Genomic DNA, 23441 nt, shown 5'->3' on the forward strand with positions numbered 1-23441 from the left:
TTGCTCTACGCATCTAAATTTGTTCTCCAGTTATGCAAAAGGAGCACGAGTTTGAACTTGATTCTTTCAATCTGGTTGAAAATCAGGATCCTCATTCTCAACCATTGCCTGATTTAAAGGGGAGCTTTATTTTAATTCCCACAGAGTGCACACATCTCCTTGGCATGGGCAGACACTAGTGAGCAGCCAGTCCTGGGAGAGGACAGTGCTGCCCCATGGCGAGGTCTCAGCTTTTACAGGCTGATCTAGATCTGCCCCCACATAGAAGGAATCTCACTGAAATGGCAGCATTCGCTGTGCAGTCACCCTCTGGAAACCAGGAGCATGGATATAAGGAACAAAATATAAAATTGCATGCCTGAGATTGTCTAACTTAACATTGTTGCCTCAGAATTATTGTATTTGAAAGACTACTCAGGGAGAATCTCTCTTATTTTTTAAAATACCAGACATATTATGAAAATTAATAAACGTCATGGGCTAAACAGCAAAGTGGTTTCCATGGTTCCTCATCCGACCATGCAGAAATTCTCAGGCATCTTTAGTGCTGTTTCTGTATATGTCAAAGAAAATCCTCTCTTAGACTCCATAAAGCTCAGCTCTAATAGTGCCTTGCTGCAAAGTTTGCTATTTTTTTATATCTCAAAAGTACTGATTTTATTAGGTAATCTAGATCAAATCAGAGTGATCCTGGTCTGACCCAAATGATTTACAGGAAGAAAAATCTAGATTTCTTCTTTCAATTCCAATATTGTTCTAGTAGCTCACTTTTTTGAGCTAAATTGTCAATCTGAAAAATTATCATTTTGTTTAGGATGCTTCCATTGTTCTGTTATTTAATGGCTGCCATTGTGAAAGTAATTATACTTATCTTTATTGGTTGTCTTGCCTGGAGTTGCAGATAGCAAATACGGTATTGAAACTTCTGTGTAAAGGTGATTCCTCACACAGACCTTTGAAAACATTTCCTGCTCTTAAGACTGAGATACACATGGAAGTGAACAGATCCATCCTTCAAGTTCAAACCGGTGTGGAGATCTCCAGTTCCTATTCATTTGACAACTTTAAGTTATGCTGAGAAGCACTGGTGTAAATACAACAGACACAGATTCCCCTGTATTTCAGTGTTCTGTTGTTAGCCACCCCCAGTAGCCATTACAAGGACTCAGGGTTTGAAAATATTTTTATTTAATTTTGAAATGTACAGATGAGACTCAGTGGTGCCATCACAAATTGTGATTGATTCCATTCAAGTTACAGCAGATAAAACTGATTTAAGTGGGATTAGCCTGTATGCTATTCCATTTTCAAACTGTGTTTTTTTTTAAGCTTTGAAACAATATAAAAATTCTCATAATTGATTGTATCAGAAAAGGAAAAATTAAAAGTTGCATTCAAATTCTGCCTTAAAGTGTAAAGTGAATATGAATGTCATTCTGAGCTACTCCACTAACACTGAGTGAAATAAAAAGAATATGATGACAGCCTTCAAATTTTGGTCAAAGCATTTCTAGCCTCACCATAAATTCAAGCTTCACCCATTTTTTATGGCGTGAGAAAGCCTCGCTAACTCTTTCTCCCACAATTTTATTTTGCTAACGTCAGGGAGGTCAAACAGCAAGAGGAGGAGCCTGAGGTGGACGTGTGGGATCTCCTGAAGAACGCAAATCCCAGCGAGTATGAGAAGATTGCTTTCCAGTACGGCATCACCGACCTCAGGGGGATGCTGAAGCGGCTGAAGCGCATGCGCAGGGAGGTGAAGAAGAGTGCAGGTATGGGTGTGGCAGAATATTCCTGTGCTCCTTAGTCACACGTAACCATCGTCCCTAGAAACCCAAACATGCTTCACTTCCACACAAGGGAACTTTCAGGCTACAGTCATTTCTGCAAGGAGTTAATCAGGAGGCAGCTTTGGTCTGTGGTGGAAGTGTAAACATCTTATCCAACTCAGTGCTCACCTAAAGCAGCCCTCCCTCTCAGACAAACACTGGTTCCATCTGGAACAATGTCCCCCAGATGTGTGGAAAGGTGTTATATGATCAAACAAACAGAAATTAGACCTTGTGTTTCCATCAGTATCTTCTGCTCTAAACAGAGGTCACTCCAAAGACACGCAGTGTTTGCACTTCATAATCTTGTTTTGTAATTAATCTCCATTGCTCAGAAATCCCAGCTGTACTACAGACCCTCCACCCTGGAATGAGTGAGGACATAGGCCTGTATTTCTCCATCTACCCTACTGAATAGTATGAGAGATGTAATTACATACAGAAATATATATATATATATATGTATATATACACACACACGTGTATATAAAATACATGTATATGCCACAGAATATCTTTGCACACACATATAAATACAATACACTGCCCATTATACTACTATGGCATCTGCTTGTTCCTGGACATCAGAACTGGATGCAGTATATACGATTGCTGTGCCACTGGTTTCCTGGAGGTATCCCTTTTATGTAGGTGAAGTCCTCCACAAATCCAGCTGTAATCCAGCTGCCTGATACACCCTCTCTCCTCATCCATTACCTCACCTCATAATATATATTATGGTACTACACATTAATTTTTATCTATGCATTTCATTTGATGCATCTACCCGGTCCTACCTGGAATACAGTCACACTGCAAAGTCTTGAACAGATATCAGATCAAGCTTGGTCAGAATAACCAGATCTGCACAGCTTTGTGCTTATTCTAATGTTTCTAGATGATTCCAGGCAGACTAGTGTGAGAATTTGCATAACTTTGTGTGCATATATTTTGACAGCTTTGACAAGATTTATGCAATGTCATTTCAGCATCCATATTCTTGTTTTCTAATCTTATTTTATAATAACACTTGACTTCCATAACAGCTTTTGCCAAAGGCCTTGATCCTGCATACCAGGTGGACAAAGGAGGTAAAGTAAGGTTCATGGTGGAGCTAGCAGATCCAACAGTGGAACTCAAGTGGTATAAAAATGGCCAAGAAATACGACCGAGTGCAAAGTAAGTGATCTTAGCATGTGTAAGCAATAAAATGGACACATATGTACTCCCGTGACAAGTGTGTTGCATAGATCTCTCTCTTTGCTCTGGTTGCACCAATTTTATTTCTGAAATTCATTAGATGTGAAGAGTATGCAAATGATGCTGTCCTGATTGCTCAGGACCCATAAAAGTCCATTGTAGGCTAAATGTAATATAGATTGTCTCCTTTGTCTCAAGACAAAAGTCTCCAAGATCCTCAAAAAAAAGTGGCAGAATTTCCTACTCAGTCATTTTTCAAAAATCAGGAAGCACTGGGAGTAAATAAATCACTTGTCCTTAGTCCTGTGTCTGGAAATAGACACAATCTTTCTACAATAATTGTGTGCTAAGTGCAGAGATGTTGACATCGCACACCGACCTGGCTCACAAAACACCCAAGAAAAAGGGTGTAAGGTTTCTCTCAGCTTCCAATACCTGTTAACTTTAACAGACTGAACAACTTGCACCATCAGTTATGAGAAACAGGTCGAGAATACACAAGCTTCTTCACCTGTACCACCTGCATATTGGTTTCTTCCCTGGCTTTTCCTAGAAGAAGTGCAGACATTTGAGTACATGTGGAGCAAAGCCTGGAAGTTGAGCCCCATCCTTGTTATGGGCACAACCAGCTCTTAAAACCCGGTGCAGAAAACCCCATTCTATAGTCAGAGACACCTGGGGAAGATGTGCATAACAGTGTAATGTTCCTCAAATGTTTCTCAGCAGCACAAAATCCTAGACAATTTTTCCTCTGACCAGTTTAAAAAAAAAAAAAAAAAAAGTCATTAACAAAAGGCCCATATACAGTAATGAGGCAGATTTTCTTCATTCTGTTGAAATCAATAAAGGATTTTAGTTAAAACTCCTGATTGACAGAAAAATGGATAATAGAGTATCTTTCCTTTAGCCCTTATATCTGGCATGAGCAATTCAGAGGTGTTTTGCAGGCAGCTCTATGGATTCCTCTCCAGCAGGAGTCCATAGAGCACCCATAGGATTGAGTGCTCTAGTGCATTTCTACCAGGCTGCTGAAGCAGCTGTCAGATGCTAACGAGCTTTGGTCATTTCAAACCTGGAACAGATCTAAATTGGTGACATAAAGGTGAAAGGCTCCATATCCCATTACCAAAACCCCATATCCCATTACTGATATCTTGTGCCATCTGGCCTACCAATAATATTAACTTCTTAGCTTTGGCTATTATTACACTTCACAAAAATGTTGGAATGAATGATGGTGTCCTCTTACTGGTTATTTTCAGCTTTACTCATCTAGAGTTTCAGACTCCATTTTATTTGCCATCATTTGACTCTGGCTTCTTTCTTTATTTCTTCTTTTTTTTTTTTTTTTTAATTTCTTCTTTTCATATCACTCAGACCTGGGATCTTGGAACAAGCCAGAAGCAGCTCATTGTCACTCTACACCACAGCTCTTTTTTTTCTAGAAGTCTATGACAGCTCTGTTGAGACTTGGAAATTGTTTCCAAGGACAACTTTCGCAGTACTGTGTAAACCCCAGAATTTTTGCCTCTAAATATCTCTACAGCACTTTCTACATAAAACAAAAGGGGTCCAGTTTTGCTAATGTGTCTTTACTGCATTTCTGTCTGAACAGATACATTTTTGAGCACAAAGGCAACCAACGAATTTTATTCATCAATAATTGTACGATGACAGATGATGCTCGCTATTACGTAACAGCTGGTGATGAGAAATGCTCCACAGAACTGTTTGTGAGAGGTAACTATGTCAGCTTGATGCTGTTTCACCTGCCCTAAATTCATGTGGCTTCTTTGGCTGCAGCAGAAATTAACAGGGAGGATCTGATTTGGTATATTTTTGAATTTGTATTAGCAGCTGTTAGGATCACTTAGTATTTCTGTGACCCCTGGCCATTTTTTTTTCTCATCCTGTATTTAACAGCTTAGTGAAATGGGTTAACTTGATACTGTGCATTGGGATCTAGTAGGGCCGTGGTGCCCTTCAAAATTTTAAGCCATTTTGGAGACCTGTGTCTCCAAAATAGCACTGGCTTCCCCTAACACCACACTTGGTACCTGAGGACTCTGGTATTGTCCAAGTGCTCTCAGATCAGGCTTCTAGAAGCAAGTTTTCATTCCATTTGCACTGATTTGAGGGAAAACTATCAACAGTGCTGAATGGGAGGCCATATCTTCATGCTCTTTGCTCCCACGGTGTTGATTACCAAAGCAAAACAGGTATTAATATGAAGAAATGTCACTTTTATTGAGCAAATTTCCTATTAGCATTCTAAAGAGCAACAGCTTTTCAGATTTAAGGCAGAAAAGGCAGCACTGAAACTCATATTAGAACTTGAAAGTTGTATTGCCTCCTACAACATGATTTAGAAAATCTCTTTCACTTGGTTTTCCCTGTCAGATTGTAAATTTGTAATTTTTTCTTTCCAAAGATCCTCCAATTTTGGTGACCAAAGGCCTGGAGGATACCAGCACCTATGTTGGTGAACGAGTAGAACTGAGCTGTGAAGTGTCTGAGGATGATGCAAATGTGAAATGGTGAGACATGCTTTGAACAGCTTCCATGAAAATAAAATCCAGAAGCTTTTAATTATGGGCAACAATGTGGGCAGATTTTCCTACACCAGTAAACCTGAAAACCATTAAGAAAATCTCAATAAAACTTTATTCAAAAATGTAGCAACACCAAAAATACCCTTATACATTCATGGATGAGTTTGTTCAACCTTTTCTAGTGCCTTATAGTCTTGCAAAGTCTTCTCTGAGAAGACTATAGAAGTCTTGCTTGCACAGGAATTCCTTTGGAAAAATTAAAATTCTTTATTCTCCATTAGGTTTAGAAATGGCGTAGAACTTTCTGATGATCCTAAATCTCGGTACCGAATTAAGGTTGAGGGTAAGAAACACACTTTGATCATAGAGGAAGCTGCCAAAAATGACACTGCAACTTACTCAGTAATGACGACTGGAGGGCAGTCAGAAGCCAAGCTTTCAGTTGACTGTGAGTATTATCCACCTTGATCTTGAATTCATAAGTCACAGTGTGCTGGCATACAGAAATGAACAATTTTCTTGCTTTTCCCTGGGGGTTGAAAAGGAGACTTAACTTCCATACCAAATTTTTTGCTGTGAATCTCCAGAATAGTGACTTCCTTTTAGACATTAGTTCCAGTAGCAGGCTATGAACTAGTTCTGCTTGTTAACTTCCTTCACTCCATTAAGATAGAAAACAAAGTGATCCATCCAAAGGTACAATAAGTCAACAAAGTGAATTTTCATGGGAAGTATCTGATTTTCTTCAGTCCTTTCAGGTTTTCACAGGAAAGCCAAACCTAGGCATATGACTCTGTAGCCCTTTCAGCTTTGTTTGTGCAATATCTCTTTAAAGTGCTTGTGTTTTTAAACAAAATGTATCTGATCCATCCTCTGAGAGTTATCTTGCATTATGCACAAATGTACATTTTTATTTGTAATATTCATGCTGCTCTTGACTATTTTGTACAAATTGGCACTCTGACCAATTCATGCTGCTTTATTATCAAGTTGGAAATTATCCCCCATTGCTACTGAGCTCCATCATCTTCCTTTAATGTACCTGCTTCTGTGTTCCTAAGTGAGACCACTGAAGATATCACTTGCACTAGAAGACCAGACTGTGAGGCTGGGACAGGAAATCCACTTGAAGTGTGAGATATCTGAGAATGTGGAAGGGAAATGGTACAAAAATGGGCAGCTGATTGAAGCTAGTGACCGTGTAAAGCTTTACCACAAAGGAAGGTAAGCCTGTTGTGTATTGACTTGGCTTTTGGTGGAATGACACTGTGCAGATGTGCCAGTATGTGGGTTACTTTGCAAAAAATTATCTGCTAATCAAGCCTAACATCTGTCCCTCAGGACATATTTATTTCTGTCATTTTAAAAGCCATGTCTCCTTGTTTCCTTTAATCTTGTGTATTTTGGCTGTGGAGGACAATAATCAAATCCTCAATCCATCTAAGTTCAAGCTAATTATTTTTCTTGCCATTGCTGTTGCTGTGGGTATGTGATATTAAGCAGAAAAATAAAATTATTGTTAGATGCTATTAAAAATATACACCTCTTTTTCACTTTCCTTTCTATGCTTCTTTTTCTCTCTCACAAAGATGGTCCAGCAAAAGTCAGAATATTCCCACTATGGGATCACCTACAGATTTTTTTTCTTGAACAACCAAATTGCAATTGAATGGCAGCAGCATAGAATCCCCTTGTAATAAAAGATTACACTCCTGTATCTTTCTTGTTCTCTGTTCAAACAAACAATATTGAAATCGGTCACATTATTTGATGGTTGTCTCAATAATATTTTGTACAAAGCACACAGTATTTAATTACCTAAAATACTACTGGACAACCAGCAAACAACTTTTTTAGTCACTAATACTACATAGTTACACAGATCACCTAAAATTTTCACAGATATTTTTTCCTTATGTCTTCAAGCAGTCTTCAAAAATAATTTACATTCATTTCTTTTTCAATTCTTTTACAGAATCCACAGATTTGTTATACCAGTTTCTGCTGTTGAGGATGAGGGTGAATATATGTTTGTGCCAGATGCCTACAACATTAATATTCCATGCAAAGTACATATTGTGGGTAAGTGTACTGCACAGTGACCTGTATAGAACATCTTTCTGTCACCTCTGGGAATTATAGGCAGTCTGAAATACCCCTGATTACAACCACTTTGTATCCTCTGAGCCAGCATCCACCAGAGGACACAGACCTGCTGCTTTGGCAAAGTGCAGTTGAGCTGCTGGGAGAATCCTTTGCCTGTGCTCAGGATCTGCTCCTAGTTTATCTCCTGGGGGGAGCTCCTGCAGGAGGCTCAGTTCCTAAACCTAAACCACTATGATGAGTTTGTGTATAACACCTTCTGCAACCCACTCCTCAGATATACACTGCTGTCTTCAAGAACTGGCTTGCTAACACTGCAAAATGGGATTTAGTTTGATGAGAGAGTTTTCAAATAAGCACATATTTACCTATTCACTAAAAACACTAAATGCTATCAAGAGGGAAAAATTGTTCTGCCCAGCTTTGATTCATTCAGCAAAGCAGAAGGCTTGTTAGTGATAATAAAACAGGACATTGACTATTCCCACAGCAATGCCTCACCAGCTTCTAACTGCAACCAGCAACTTGGAGTCGAAAGGAAAGCTATGTAAATGACCCAAGTTTTAGAAAACATATTTTTAATTGAACCTGAGAGATGTGGGATATCCCTGAGAGATGTGGGATATCTATATTAGAAAAAGTATTGGTGAGATTTAGGGAAAATGAAAAGGGAAGTGGTACTAGAGGGGAATGACCATTGTTATATTTCTAATACATTAAAGAAAGTTGCAAGTGGCTATTAATCAGTTGTTCTTGATACACACAGTGTATAACAAAAGTGATAATTTTGTTTTCAGAAAAGGATTTGGGTTAATAACTTTTAAACCATAAGGACAGTAAAGGCTGAAGCGTGGTTAAATGTTCCATAAAAAAGCCCACAATTGAAATTCTCAAGATCCACTTAGAGGAAAACACTCTCAGAAGTTATCTGAACATACATAATTCTGCCTCAGGGAAACAGTTGTGGGATTTTTCATATGGTCTTTTCATATGGTCACTATTCCAAAATGTCCATGGTGCCATGGTTTCTTTTTCATTAGGCAACTATTTTCTTAAATAGATTTTTCTTCACAAAGTTTCTTCGAAACAAATTTCAGTTGCTTAAAGATACCAAGCAAATAAAACATACAGCATATTTCTGTGTGTTGCAGACCTATGCCAGGTCACTGAACTATCAGAGCAGCAGCTACATGTCAAACTTGGACAATCTCCCTCCTTTTTCAGATCCTCCTAAACTTCACCTGGATGGTCTTGGGGAAAATAACACTGTGACAGTAGTGGCAGGAAACAAACTACGACTTGAGATCCCCATCACTGGTGAACCACCTCCAAAAGTCTTTTGGAGCAGAGGGGACAAGGTACATTGTCATTGTAGATGTTCCTTTAGCTTAACAAGGAGCCTTTTCCTTCAAAAAAATTATCTTTAGCCTTTTGAAGACACTGGTTTTAATGGCAGAAAATAAGGGGGAGATGCCCTGTGTTTAAAAATGCTCCTTCCTCAAAAAAGAAGGGTAAAACAGATAATATTATTTAGTGGGTTTTGGGTCTTTTTAAGGAACGCCTGAAATTATTAAGGAAAAAAAATATGAGTTTACTGTAAAAGACAGTAGAGGAGAAGGATTATGAGGTACAGAAGAAAAGTAGTGAAAACTTACCAAATGGCTACTTCTTCTACACATTCAATGTCCAGAATGGCTGCCAGATTTTGGCAGGAAGCCAATGATATAGTCTGGTTTTGGAAAATGAATGATAAATTCTAATGGAGTTCAAGTCTCAAATGAAACAATGGGCTTACATCTGGTGTCTTAATGCAAAACTTTTGCTTAGATCAATCCCATGGTGTGTAAATACTAAAATAATCACTTTTCACATTTAAATTTTCATTGTGATATGTGGAAGCTGGGACATGTTAACACTACTGCATGCATCAGACCTATCTGGTCAAATGTGTGACCACTATTTTTCAAATATTAATTGTAGTGTCACCACTGTGGTCCGTTCAAACATGGAATTATTCTAGCTCCTACTCCAAAAATATGTGACAGCATTTGAAATCTGAGGAGAAACTACTGACCATTGCAATCATTCTGACCTTTAAAGCGAATGACTTGTTTTTGATCTGACTTTTGGAAGAATCACCTATTGTTTTTCCATCAAATTAATGTGGTGTTGACAAAAGTGTGTTTTTGCTCACAGGAGAAGCCTAGTGCCTCATCCTTTTTGATGCAATGGCTCGACTGAGTAGTAAACCGCTACCATGTTTACTTATTTTAGTTATTTTTGTCATTTTTCCTCATCATTGGGTGACTAAAATTCCAAGGTTTGGTGTATTTTTTCTTACAATTGCTTTAACATTTTTTTGTTGAAGGTGACCTGTACTACTTTAGAAATTTGATTTTTGAGTATTTTGATTCTCAAATCCAGAAAATATGACTTTCACCCTCTGCTCACTGTGGTTCCTAGATGGTCACAGACAGTGGAAGAATACGGGCAGAATCGTACCCAGACAGCAGCTGCCTGGTCATTGATGCAGCTGAGAGGGACGATTCAGGTCCTTTCAGAATCACTTTAAAGAATGAGGCTGGAGAGGACACAGCTCTAATCAACATTAAAGTGGTTGGTAAGTCGTGTGAAACAGTGCCAATGAGCCATGTCTTTTATCACTGTGGCAGACTCTCAGGAAACTTCCATTTTCCTGTTTGTCCCCTTTGCCAGGAATTGAGATGCAAAGGTACTAAGGCAGGGTGTTACTTGAAGGGAGTAGGAGCTTGGACGGGATTTAAGTAGGAGATAATTATCACTGCTGCCAGGGGCCAAAATTCTCTGGTTGTCTGCGGTCGTCCTTATCACTTGTGGTTCTCCACTCTCCCTGTGGCTGTGGGCTCTGTCTTAGCACATGCCCTCGAGAGCCTCTCAAGTGTCTCAACCCTGCAGAGGACCTTGGCATTCATCCATTCCTAACCAGCCAGGATCCACTAAATTTCTTTTTCTCTCTCTCTCCTCATTAGGAATTCCTGTTGCACCTCAAAAAACTATTTCATTTTTTTCTTATTTGACATTTTTAATTTCAACCTATGCAAAAAGAATCAAATTGGGGTTTTTTAAATAATATTTTCTTTGTTTACAACAGATGTCCCTGATCCTCCTCAGGCACCAAATGTGACTGAGGTGGGTGAAGATTGGTGTATTATGACCTGGGAACCTCCAGCAAATGATGGTGGATCACCCATTTTAGGTACATACTTTTCTTTTTTTTTTTTTTCTTTTTTTTTTCAGTGGTGACTCTAATATAGATGAAAGAAGCAAATGCCAGATAATGGATGCAACAGCATCAGAGTTTAGTTCAAGCCCTGGAAACTGGTACTGGGAATATCCAGTAACTAGAATTTTCTACCTACTCTTTGACTTTATCAGATACTTGTTTTTCTACTGCTTTGAGATTTGTCACTTTGCGTGTTACCACAGTATCAATCCCCCTGCTTGAAAGACAACCTCTTATAAAACAGAACTTTGAACTATTATCAGGCAGTTTGAATGTTAAAAGGAATTTCAGAAACAATTTGCTGAGTGAACTGTTTCAATACACTGAACCAAGACGAATGTCAGAGGGGCCCAGAGGTCAGCAGAACCAGGCCCTTTTCACTCTGAGCTAAATAGAGCAGTCTTCTAAGTAAGGTCCAAAAAAAAGCTAATATATGGCAATGAAAACAAAACAGGTGACTATCAGATAGCTTGCAATAGGGAAAATTATCTCTAAATCACTCTGTGCTAGAAGGGGATATTGAAGTGTATCCACATGAAAAAAAAAGTCATTGGGCAGTCAAAAAATAGACCCATTATTACTGACCTTTACTGATCGTACTATAATAAAATCTTACAATCGACTTAGTATAATAAAATCTTTTCTGGTCAACAGGATATTTCATTGAGAGGAAAAAGAAACAGAGCTCCAGGTGGATGAGGCTGAACTTTGAACTGTGTAAGGAAACAACTTTTGAGCCAAAGAAAATGATAGAAGGTGTTGCTTATGAGGTCCGTGTGTTTGCTGTCAATGCCATCGGCATGTCCAAGCCAAGTATGCCTTCCAAGTCCTTTGTTCCTTTAGGTAAGTAACCAAGAGCACAGAGATAGGTAAGCATTTAGAAAAGAACCATTAATACCTTGTTACAGTCACCTAATCATATAATTTTTATGTTAGTATGACAGCTAAAGGCTTTGTCTTTCACATAGTGATAGACTAAATCAGTGGTGTTTTCATATAAAGAAACAGATTTTCAAACTATTGTAACAACCACAAGTCTCTGTAAAAGGAAGGTGTCCTGTTCTGTAGATCAGCAAAGGTTCCTCCCTTGATCAGCAGCGCCCTCAGGATGCAGAGGAGGAAGAAGGAGGGGCTGTGTCAACTCTAGCATGCTCCCTTCTTGCCAGAACATACCTGCTGAGGTAGAATACACTGCTCCCAACTTCTCTGCTCTACCAGCCACAGCTGCTTGTCCTTCTCTCTCCTCAGCAGGAGGAATTTATCGCTGGGTCAGGCTGTGAGCAGATACGGGATGAGGTAGCTGCTTTCTCCTGGTGTGGTCCTAATTGGGAAAGGCATTCCAGGGATGATGGGAAATCGTCCTGGTAGGCAGGATAGCCTATCACCTGTGATATTAAACCAGAGGAACACAGACCATAAACCTTTAATTGTATCACAGTGTTCTGCCTTCTCCCTGCTTGCTTCAGCTGTGACCAGCCCCCCAACTCTGCTGGCTGTGGACAGCGTGACCGACACGTCGGTGACGATGAAGTGGAGGCCACCAGACCAGATTGGGGCGGCAGGGTTGGATGGCTACGTGGTGGAATACTGCTTTGAAGGAAGTAAGTGAGAACGCCCGGGGTACCTGGCTCCCAGGGAAAGTGGGTGAGACTTTCTCCATTTTTTCTCTACAGGTATCAGGGGCTCTGGCTGTCAGGCAGAGACTAATCAGGCAGAAAACCTCAAGGAGCAGGGTTTTGTTCAGGCTTCCTTTGGTTTGTATTCCAGATGCCACCCACTGACTGTGGTTCAACATATCTTACACTTGATTTGAAATCTAAATCAAAAGCTTTATAATTTGTTGTAGTGTACCATGCTAATAACTACCCTCTTTCAGATGCTAAATGAGAGTCAGGGCAGTAAAGAGTTCACTGGTGGATGAAGGCATAGGGAATAATGAGTGGCTACAGGTGTGGCGCAAAATACGTTCAGCTTTGCTGGGTTTTAAGGACAGAGATCCTCAGTGTGGTAATCCCTATGTTGAAGTGTTACTGGCTGGCTACTTCAAGTGCTGGCTGCCAACACTGAGAACAGCCTGTCCAGTAGTTCCTGTAGAAGTCATCCAGGCATGCAAAGTCCGTGTCTAGATATTTAATTTCTCCAATATTTCAGTGCAGTTTTCAGGGTCTTTAACTATGTCCATCTAAGACAAAAATATATAGGAACTGAAGGAGGAAGATAAGGAGACTGGATTAACTTTTGACATAAGAAGATAAAAAATAAGGATTGGGGAAATATAAGTTATATTTTACAACTAAGAGTGGTGATCAAGCAGCAGGAACTTAGTATTTTCCAGAACATTTTCTTCTGAACTAGTATCAAATGAAGCCACCAAAGTAAAATCCACCAGCACCAAGGTAAGTATCTAATAGCCTGGAGTGGTATGTGCAATGCCCAGCCTCTGTGGACCAGCAACATCAGCTGCAGCAGTGTTATGGATGTGGATGAAGGGGACACAGTTATCTTCAGCTTCACTGCTGTTGCTCTTAACTGTGCTGTAAATCAAGTGATTGAACACTTTTTTTCCATTAAGGCATTTATTTGAATGAAACACAATCCATAGCCTGGAGACAAAAGATAGAGGACAGAACCTGTCATTCATGCTGTCACATGTTTCAGATTCAGACAATCCAGGAAAACAGTAGGTCATAAACGTGGTGAGGTGCCACGGCATCAGAGTACACTCAGCTCTCTCAGGCAAGTGGGAGAGGGTGTGAAGAACCACTGGCTTTTCTCAGGAGCATCTTGTAGTATTGAGATGAATATCTCTAAGGAGCAGGACTGCAAAGAAGCTCAGAGGCCCGGAGAAGAGTACCTGAAGGCAGACACAGCTGGAATGGTAGGAAGGGTTTTCCTTGCGTATTGGGAGGGAGCTGTGGGAACAGCTCAAAATGCGTAAGCATGCAGTCTTCCATCAAGACACAGTGTTCTTATTTTCTTTCCACTGCATAGGCCAGCTCTAGGGGAATATTAAGGGGACTGTCAATGTGAGGACTTCACTGTATGCTGTATATTATGCTTTGTTTAGCATTGGGTAGAATGGCAGGAAAAAGTTAAAAGTGCTTGACATTACAGTATGTGATATCCAAATTAGGTTATAAGAGAGGATGAGAAATACAGATTAATTTTTTAAAAGGAATCTTCTAAATCTGTTTTTAAAGGGCTGTTAGACAGAACATTGTATACCTGTTAAATGGAACAAATTCTTTACTTTTTTTTTTCCAGATAGGTTTTAAACATATGAAGATACAACAAAATGGCAGCCAAGTCTGTCATTTTACTGTTACCCACCTCAGTTAAAATACAATGAGTACAATGTATTTTACATAGTTTTGAGTGTTTATGTATATCTATATATGTCTCCTATATGTGCATATACATCTATATATACACAATTGATATTATGTATATATGGTATAAAAATGTTTAGGAAGAAGCAAGATAAATAGAAAATGTCAATTTTAAAATGCCAATTTTAAAATACCAGTTTTAAAAGCCATGTTATTGGATTATTCATCTTTTTCTCTGTGTTCGTTTTTTTTCTTTTCTTGCAATATCTTAGTGCCTCTTTTTTCTCAGCCATTTCAGTGCCTGTTCTGCCTCAAACTAATTTTTCTGTAATATTTAATAACTCTTTTTAATTTCAAGATACTTTTTATGACTGTCTATATTCTGCTTCTTTTTTCTCTTAATTATCTGTTTGTAAAGTCATCTGTATTTACATGCTCCATTCTTTCATTGTTGTCACTGAAGTAGTTTTTAAGAGGGTTTTTTAGAGTCTTCCTTAACATAGCAATCATTAGGAAAAATCACAAGCTGACAATAGGAAGACAAATATATATATATATATAAAGATAATTTAGAAGAATAATGTATCATAAACATTGGTTTGGCTTTGCAAAATTGGTATTTCCCTTTAGTCAGAACCACATAACTCGATCAGCGTGGTGGATTCTTGGAGTCTTTAACTATGTACCACTCTGTGCATGTTACTGAACTGGAGTCTCATCATGAGTATCCTGATCCAGCATTGCATAGGTGTGAATAACATGAATACAGAATGCATAGAGAGAGACAATTCCTCAGGCCTAGTTTACAATATCCAGCTTTGGCCCTCTTGCTGTGGAGATGCTGAGCAAACCAAATACTGTTGACACTGGAGAAGTCAGTCCCTAGTAAAGTGTGCTGCTGAATGGTTCTTGTGAGGTATTTTGAAGGCAGCACAGCCTGAGTGTTCCCCAGGGCAGTATGTTTATCTGCTTGTAACAGGCTGCTGTACCTGCAGATGATCTGTTTTTATAGCCAGTAAATCAGTACTTCAGAGAGTTTCTGTTAGCTGAGATCTTTGCCAGTGTACTCATCCAGGACCATGCAAAGATACTAGAATAGTATTTTTAGTATCATAAAAATAGCCAGATCCAGGATTACAGGAAATCCAGGGCAGTGATAACTTTGTCCAGGACATAAAGCCTTAGGGTTCACATCCTATCTGTCATCATCCATGGGTCTGGTCTTCTTTAATCTTCTATCTATGTTACCTTTAGTTAAATGTGTTCTCTTCCTCTGTTTCCTGCAAGTTTTCTTTCCAAGGCCTCTTTTTTTCTGTCTTTCTTACTCAGAATTTATCCCTGAATTTTTAATCTCTTCTATGATGTGTTTTCTTCTCCTTCTACATTCTCTCTCATTATCATTTTGTTTCATTTCTCTCTTCCAAGTGTTCCTTTTGTCGCTTTCTTTTCATATTTCTAGGGCTATTCTGAGGCCCAAAAAATTCATACAACTTTATATCCTCCTCTTCTTTCATCCTTTAGCTTTCCTGTGGGAAAAGCTAACATATAACTGTTCTGTGATCTAGATGCCCTCTTTCCATCTCTTTTCTCCCTGCACTCTCCCTAAATATGGGTTCTCTAAATCTGTAAAGCCTAGCATCTATCTTTGCATACTTACTAACAGGAATTGCTAACCACTGACAAAATGCGCCATCTGTGTGAAAGTGGGTGTCTCTGATTAATTTTAAAGATGGATTCTCTCAAGGTATATCGACAGATCTGTCTGAGGAATTGGGGGAGCCACCTTTTAACCTGGAAGGTACAGTATTCCACAAAAGGATATAAGTCTTCTTAAATGAAAGAAAAACTCTCTTCATAAAAATAAAGATAAATTCCTGACAAAGAATTTTAGGGGCAACAGCCTACAGAATTTTCTGTAGTATTGGTGTAAGGGGAGGGGAGGATACTTGGAAAACATTCATTGATTGAAATCTTTTTCTGCTAGAAGCTTGAAGGAAAACTTAATTCCTAAAAGCAAGACACTCAGTTCTGAAAACGTACCACAGCACTATGCTCTAGGTCTGCAGGGCTCTCCAGTTCATAACAGTTCTCTTGTCTTCTTGTGCCCATTTTATAGTGCTAGCTTTACATAACGTGGGAAGTATTGATCCTGACTTGCCAGTTCATAAATCTGGCTCCAGTGCCCAGGTGCCAGCAGTGTCAGGGCAGTCTATGCTGGGAGGACAGGGTGAATAAGAAAGTATGGTTTTTAATTGAAGCTATGCTGAAAGAATGTACTGTTATGATCACTCTGTGAATTTTGTGCGACCACCTGGGTGTAGGAATAAAAATCTGAGGATGCTCTAATTATGTGAATAATTCTGACACAGCCTTCCTTTTTTTAAAGGCATGAGGAGAGATGGCATTTCATTGCAATATGTAAATATTCTGTGTTTCTCTTATTTCTCAGTTACACTTTTAAGGGTACTCAGCACTTGTTGAAATTAATTACAAAACCCAAAACCCATTTCTCTCCAAGGAAGCTGTTAAAACAATGATGAGTGCTTTTGGAAATATATTCTTTGTCACGCTTCTTTTATTCTAGCTGAATTTAAAAAACTAACCAGTTTTGTCTCTGGTACACCTAAATTTTAAATATATTCTAATAATATTTGTATAATTATATAAAGCTACATTAATATATAAATACAAAAATACGTAATCAGCAGAAACCCTTTAGGGTTTGAAACATTCCTCCAACATATGAAAGTGAATCTATATTGTATTCCGGCATAATTAGAAAATCAGAATAGAATTATTCATTAAAATCAAACTGATCTATTACTCTTCTGTAATTTTCCTCATCCATGCTCTGGATGTATTTATAATTCCCTATTTTTTGGATTTGTCCTCCTTCCCTCACTTCACTTCCCAAAACCAGCTGATGAATGGATCGTGGCTAACCCAGAGCTGACAGACAAAACAAAGTTTACCATCAATGGCCTTCCAACTGGCTCGAAAATCCTCGTGAGGGTAAAAGCTGTGAATGCTGCTGGTGAAAGTGAGCCCAAGTACCACCCACAGCCTATTTTAGTCAAGGAAGTGATAGGTAAGACCCTGCTGCCTACACTTACCCACAAATACCCCGTTTCCATACTAATACCTGGGGATTTTTAGGGCTAGTACTTCCTTTTTATAACTGATGATATGGCCTTACAAAGCCAGTGTGTGGTGGCTAGAAATCATGAAACTCTCTTTAAAAAATTTCGTAATTTTGTTTCATTTCTGAATCTTTATTTCTCAGTTTTCAGGGCTTTTTTTTTTCCTGCAGAACATGAACTTGATGGTGCTTTTTTTAAGTTGCTCTAAGCTTCCCACCTAGTCCTACCATTGTAACATTTGGTGTCCTGATATCCTGATGGTGTCCTGACTGCAATGCTGGAGGACCAAGACATTTAAGACACCTCACTCATTAGGCACTTTTGGGAATTTTACACCTCACTGTCTCCTTTTTATACTAATGCACACCATCGCTGCCTCAGTTAGAAAAGATTAATGCTTAACACAAAACTTTTGTTTTGTTCAGAACCTCCAAAGATTCGTCTGCCAAGACACTTAAAACAAACCTATACTCGAAGAGTTGGAGAAACTGTGAATCTTGTTATTCCTTTCCAGGTAAGAACTAAAAACATGGATAGAAAAAAAATTTTTTTCCCCCTTTTTTTAATACTGCTTATTTTTACTGATTTATCAGTAAGTTTGGCCAGTGAGCTAACTTAAGCAGACGTGGGAGCACTATGAAGTGCTTGAGGTGCTTGAAAGTTTTTGGTTTGACATCTCAAACAAATGATTTTCTGCCAAATAATGAATTGGGTAATTCATTCAGACAGACTGATTAGTCATCTCTCATCCAAAGGACACTTATAAATCTTCACAGTGGACATTGCACATGAGATAATTTTAGCACAATGCAAAGGGATTGCACTGGAAGCAGTTAAATATGGTTATCAACAGTGAAATAGCAGCATTTAGGAGCATTTAATAACTCCCTTCTCATAAGAGAGGAAAAGTGAGGGGAAGATTGGGCAGATGCCACTGTTAAATCCTCAAGATCACAACTCTAATATGACTATTTCTAAAATATGTAGCATGTTTTCCCACAGCATCATGTTAACTTTCGTTCCCATATCTTTTATAGAACATCTGCCTCTCTCCTTGCAGGGTCCTTCTTCTGAATAAAAGAATTATGGCAGAATTAATTTCTGTTTCATGTCTGCACATTTTAAGATACTGGATGCACATAACTCAGCTTCACAGAGGCTGTTAAAAGCCTCATAAAAGCTTGATCAGCAGATACACTGCAGGATGTATTTCTCTTCAGAAATGAAAGAAATATTCTATGGTTATTCTCTAAGATAAGGTGTTCAAAATGGTGTGAGACTACCCTTTTCAGACAGCATCTGCAAACTGTTTGCCTGTGGAAGGAAAATCCCATGTTCAAGCAAGTGAAATTCACTCTACTTTAAGTACCTATATTAGGCACTTAGACACACAAAAAATGGCACACAATAGAGATCAATCAAGCTTTCCTAGCAGCTATTTCAACTTCCTTTGCAAAGAAAGAAGACACTTTAGGATCTCTGGAGGTTAAATCTATTACTTTCTTCTTTCACTGGCAGTGTAGAGAATGTAAGCATTTCCAAAGAGTGAAATACTTTGTTCTATATTTTCTGTGGGTTCTATTTTCTATTTTTTTTTCTTCCTTTTCTTTCAGAAAACTGGAAAGTATTTGTCAAATTTAGCCAGAAAAATAATTGTCCAATATAGCCAGAAACTGCAAATATTTTCAGTCTCCTGGGGAGAAAAAAAAAAAAAAAAAGGAAATAAAATAAAGTTATACTTTAGGTGAATTGATATGATTGCATCTCTAAATGGTGCATAATTTTAAAAATCACAGAATCACAGAATGTGTAGGTTGGAAGAGACCTTCAAGATCATAGAGTCCAACCCAGCCCTAACACCTCAACTAGATCATGGCATTTGTGCCACATCCAGTATCTTTTTAGACACATCCAGGGATGGTGACTACACCTCCTCAGGAAGACTATTCCAATACTTAATCACTCTTTCCGTGAAAAAACTCCTTCCTAATAATTCTGTTTCTTTCAGGACAATTTTTACTTCCTGTTTGGGAAAAATGGCAATTAAACCTGCTTCCTTCTCTTCCCTCTTCTCACCAAAAAAAAAAAAAAAACAAAAAAAAACAAACAAACAAACAAAAAAAAAAAGCAAAACCCCCCAAAAAAACACCACACCACACAAAAACGGTTTCCTGACTCCTTGCAGGGAAAACCAAGAGCCAAAGTATCGTGGCAGAAGAACGGTTCCCCAATTGACAAGAATGACATCAACATCCGCAACACCGAGAACGACACCATCATCTTCATCCGGAAGGCAGAACGGGGGCACTCCGGGGAGTACGACATGAAAGTGGAGGTGGAGAACTTGGTGGACAAAGCCACGATAGATATTCAGATCGTTGGTATGTTTGGAGAAATAGAAATAAACCCAGCTGTTCCAAGGGGTTTGGAAGCTATGCAGAAAAATGGGTGTCCTAGACGTCTTTCTCTCCACGTCCAATTCCTTGCTGTAGATCTGTGGTCTGTCTGGAAGCCTCCATATACCGCAGCATTGTTGGAATGTGTCAGTCTCTTTTTTTCTCTGTTAAGCCCCTCGTGTTCTTGTCTATCCAGGATGCAAGATTTTTCCTGTTGAGCGATGCCCATAGACAGAAATGGTAGCAAATTCATAGTAAGTTTATCACAAACACAATGTGGAATAAATCCTAAAAGCTGAAAGTACATGAAGGTAGGAAAGACAGATAAGAACACATTTACTTTTTGTTTTTACAGTCTATTCCTTTATGTAATAGGCAAAACTGGCAGCACAACTTTAGCTATTAAATTTATTGTAATTCTGACTTCACTTCACTTTGGAAAGTTTTATTTTGCAACCACATCTTCCTTTTGACTTTTTTTTTTTTTTTTTTTTTTTTTTTTTTTTTTTTTTTGTCAGAAAGAGAGAGAAGTAAAACTAATTCGAAGAGTGTGTGGGGAAAAGATAGAGAAAGCAAACAGTAGAATATGCCATATTTTCATTACAGATCGCCCAGGCCCACCAGAGGTTGTAACTATTGAGGATGTCTGGGGAGAGAATGTAAATTTATCATGGAAGCCACCAAAAGATGATGGCAATGCTGCCATTACTGGGTACACTATTCAAAAAGCAGATAAGAAGAGTATGGTAAGTAATAAAGAGATGTTTAAGAGCTGGATGTACTCATGAATTCTCTCTTTTAGAAACAAAAAAGCATTACATGCTCAAAATTATGTAGGTGGACAAAGCACGGATTTATCAGCATTCAAAAAAATCTCCAAAGAACTCTCTAAACACTCTAAAAATCTCTTCTTCACTATAACTAAAGCCTAGAAATGGAAATATTTTCAAATTATTCCAAAGAGGAGGACTTAAAAAGGAAAGGATCGGTGGATTTGAGAGAAGTAATTCTGCATTTTTCCTTTGTCTCAGGAGAGAAAATAAAACCTTAAAATATTAATTCTGAATTCAGTAGGCTGCTACCAGAACATAAGTGTACCATTCCTGCTGTTTTCAAACCTGCAATGTCACAGTGTGTAAGTCATTGCCAGTCCTTATTACCCATGGCAAAACAGCACATAGGTAACTCTGAAACTGCTCTAAGATTTGCAGATGGAAAGTACAATAGAGAAATATTTATTATTTTCATTAAATTAACTAAAGTATACATTCTTAAAAGACAGCAGTCAGATTCTCAGATTTAACATTTACTGCAAATTTAAACACTGGAAATCCAGAGCAATATTTTGAGAGCTGCCTTCTTCAAGAAATTTTTTTGCTGTCCCCTCCTATCCCCCACATTAATATGCTGATCTCCTTCATGGTCTGTTCAATTCATTCTTCCTATGCCACTATTTTGCTTCCCATCCATGTTGTTTTCTTTTTTCCCCTTCCTCTCTTGAGACTGTAAGAAGATATGCTCTCTGGTATGTGATCAGAACAATGTTCCCACTAAATTACTGTGATAAGGAGAAAGTAACAGCAGCAAGCATCATCTAGGGTTCAGTGTGACATGGATTGCTCAGGTCACTTTCCTCACAGGATCTATGGTGGCATATTTTGCAATTCTGGCACAGCTGGTCTTCTACAAAAAACTGTTTTCCCAAAGGAACTTTGGCTCTTAAAATTGACAAAAAATAAATGCAAACTGTGGTACAGGGAACTCAGCACAAGTTCATCTCTAGAAAAGCAAGGAAATTATTTAGGGCAAAGAAAAGCAAAAACATTGCTGTGGTCATATTGCACTTTATGTTAATTGCATTTTTGGCATTAACCTCTTTCATCTCAGACTGTTGTTTAGATATTGTGTAATAGGACAAAATTCACACGTCCTGTTATTGCTGCAAAACTAAAGCACTAAAACCCACTTGCCCATCTCAGCCTTTAGATATCAGAGGACCACCAGCATGGAGCTACATTTATCATGAACACTCAGCCTGTGGACTCAGAGAGGTCAGATTAGTGTAGTGGCCTCTTGTGAGTGCACATTACTGCAGACCAGCACACGCTATTGCCTTTCCCACAGGAATGCAGTTTTATTATCTGCAACTGTACTTTCTCTGTCAGCGGCGTGATTAGGAATGAGGGAGCCTGCCTTGCTCACACAACACAACCTCTGTAATACTGCAGTTGCTAAAATGAACCCTTCCAGCTGCCAGTGCAACAATTCAGTAGGGTTCACTTTGCATTCGGCCTTCACTGCTCAGCACTGTGCTCTGCAGTACAGCCATTATCAGTGATTTCATTACTAATTGCTGTTGGCTGTATCCCCTTCAAAGAAGGCAGCACTTCCAGAAGGTGTGATGGTCCTTGCAGTGGATGTCTGGGAGGTACAGGGTGCTGGGGGGGACTTCACTCTGTGTGTCTGTGCCTTTCAGGAGTGGTTCACCGTGATCGAGCACTACCACCGCACCAGTGCCACCATCAACGAGCTGGTCATAGGCAACGAGTACTACTTCAGGGTCTTTGCTGAGAACATGTGCGGCCTCAGTGAGGATGCAACCATGACCAAAGAGAGTGCTTTGATTGCAAAGGATGGTCAGTTAATTATCCATGCCTCGTCAAGGGGGAATGGGGGGTGCTCAGAGGCTGGAGGGTGACTAGAGCTAAAGGCTGTATCTCTAAAGCATTCAGAGGCACTCCCAGCCCCAAGGCCAGGTGCAGCAGCCAGGGCATTTCCTATTCAGACTTCTTGGTTTGACCACATAGCTCATAGTCACTGCTTTTAATCAGGAGTGGGGCATTTCTCCCAGGTTCTGAAATTCTCCGTAGTCTCGGATCTCAGACTCACGCCACCACTGGCACATATGCATTGACAACAGCTGAAGACGACTGAAGCAGCTGTTCTATTAGAGGCAGTGGGTCACTGCCCTCCACTGGAGACTTGGCATCAGCTGTGCAGGCACTCCTGTTGCATTTCAGGCAGAATGCAACAGAAAAGTATAACCCCTGCTTCATATCTCTTGAGGGTGGGGTTGGGCAAATTCCGACGCTGCAGTCAAAAATCCTGACGTTTCAGAAGATGTCAGTTGGAAATGGCACTGCAGACTTACAAAACCACAAAACTGTCCTATGGAAAGGAAATTCTAAAATCAAATAGCTTACAGGAAGGAAATCAAAAGTTTGTCTGAAAGGAAGGAACACATGACTGCCATGATGCAGAGGACAGACAATCTGTACAATGCACACAGCCAGGCTGAAAGACTCTGGAATCATGAACAAGAGAATGGCTCTTATTTTTCAGCACTGCTTACTTGCCCTTCTCATGAGAGCAAATATCAGGCCTAAGCTGCACTGAAGTCAGTATGAGAGCTTGGATCAGCTTTCAGTGAATCATAGCTGCTCAGTTTATACCTGTGCACAAGAATAGATGTCTGTCTGTCCAGCCACTTTAAATGCCAGCTGAGTGCGTGGCTGAAGAGGATTCGTTGGTGGCTATCTCCATTGCAGAGTGGCGTGATAAACTGACAGTGAGAAAATACATTTTACTACCACATTTTCCTTGTTCAGAAACTGCATCTAATCAGGTATC

The 23441-nt window shown here is 39.1% G+C and overlaps 1 protein-coding gene across 13 annotated transcripts in view; it reads left to right on the forward strand.

Moving 5' to 3' along the window:
* MYBPC1 (myosin binding protein C1) overlaps positions 1–23441 on the forward strand; it is a 70794-nt gene that overhangs the window by 38969 nt on the left and 8384 nt on the right. For 8 of the 13 annotated variants that reach the window (XM_066319920.1, XM_066319923.1, XM_066319926.1 and 5 more), the window contains 18 exons: positions 1606–1772; positions 2876–3008; positions 4645–4769; positions 5461–5566; positions 5863–6029; positions 6643–6805; positions 7557–7663; positions 8909–9042; positions 10148–10304; positions 10815–10919; positions 11601–11789; positions 12413–12547; positions 16005–16073; positions 17196–17363; positions 17841–17929; positions 19601–19796; positions 20418–20557; positions 22288–22447. In XM_066319920.1, the coding sequence (XP_066176017.1) occupies positions 1606–1772; positions 2876–3008; positions 4645–4769; positions 5461–5566; positions 5863–6029; positions 6643–6805; positions 7557–7663; positions 8909–9042; positions 10148–10304; positions 10815–10919; positions 11601–11789; positions 12413–12547; positions 16005–16073; positions 17196–17363; positions 17841–17929; positions 19601–19796; positions 20418–20557; positions 22288–22447 (2510 nt within the window). The remainder of the gene's footprint in view (positions 1–1605; positions 1773–2875; positions 3009–4644; positions 4770–5460; positions 5567–5862; positions 6030–6642; positions 6806–7556; positions 7664–8908; positions 9043–10147; positions 10305–10814; positions 10920–11600; positions 11790–12412; positions 12548–16004; positions 16074–17195; positions 17364–17840; positions 17930–19600; positions 19797–20417; positions 20558–22287; positions 22448–23441) is intronic. The other 5 variants (XM_066319924.1, XM_066319930.1, XM_066319925.1 and 2 more) reach the window with 1 other exon arrangement.

Source organism: Sylvia atricapilla, chromosome 5 (assembly GCF_009819655.1).
Source record: "Sylvia atricapilla isolate bSylAtr1 chromosome 5, bSylAtr1.pri, whole genome shotgun sequence".
Lineage (NCBI taxonomy): Eukaryota > Metazoa > Chordata > Aves > Passeriformes > Sylviidae > Sylvia > Sylvia atricapilla.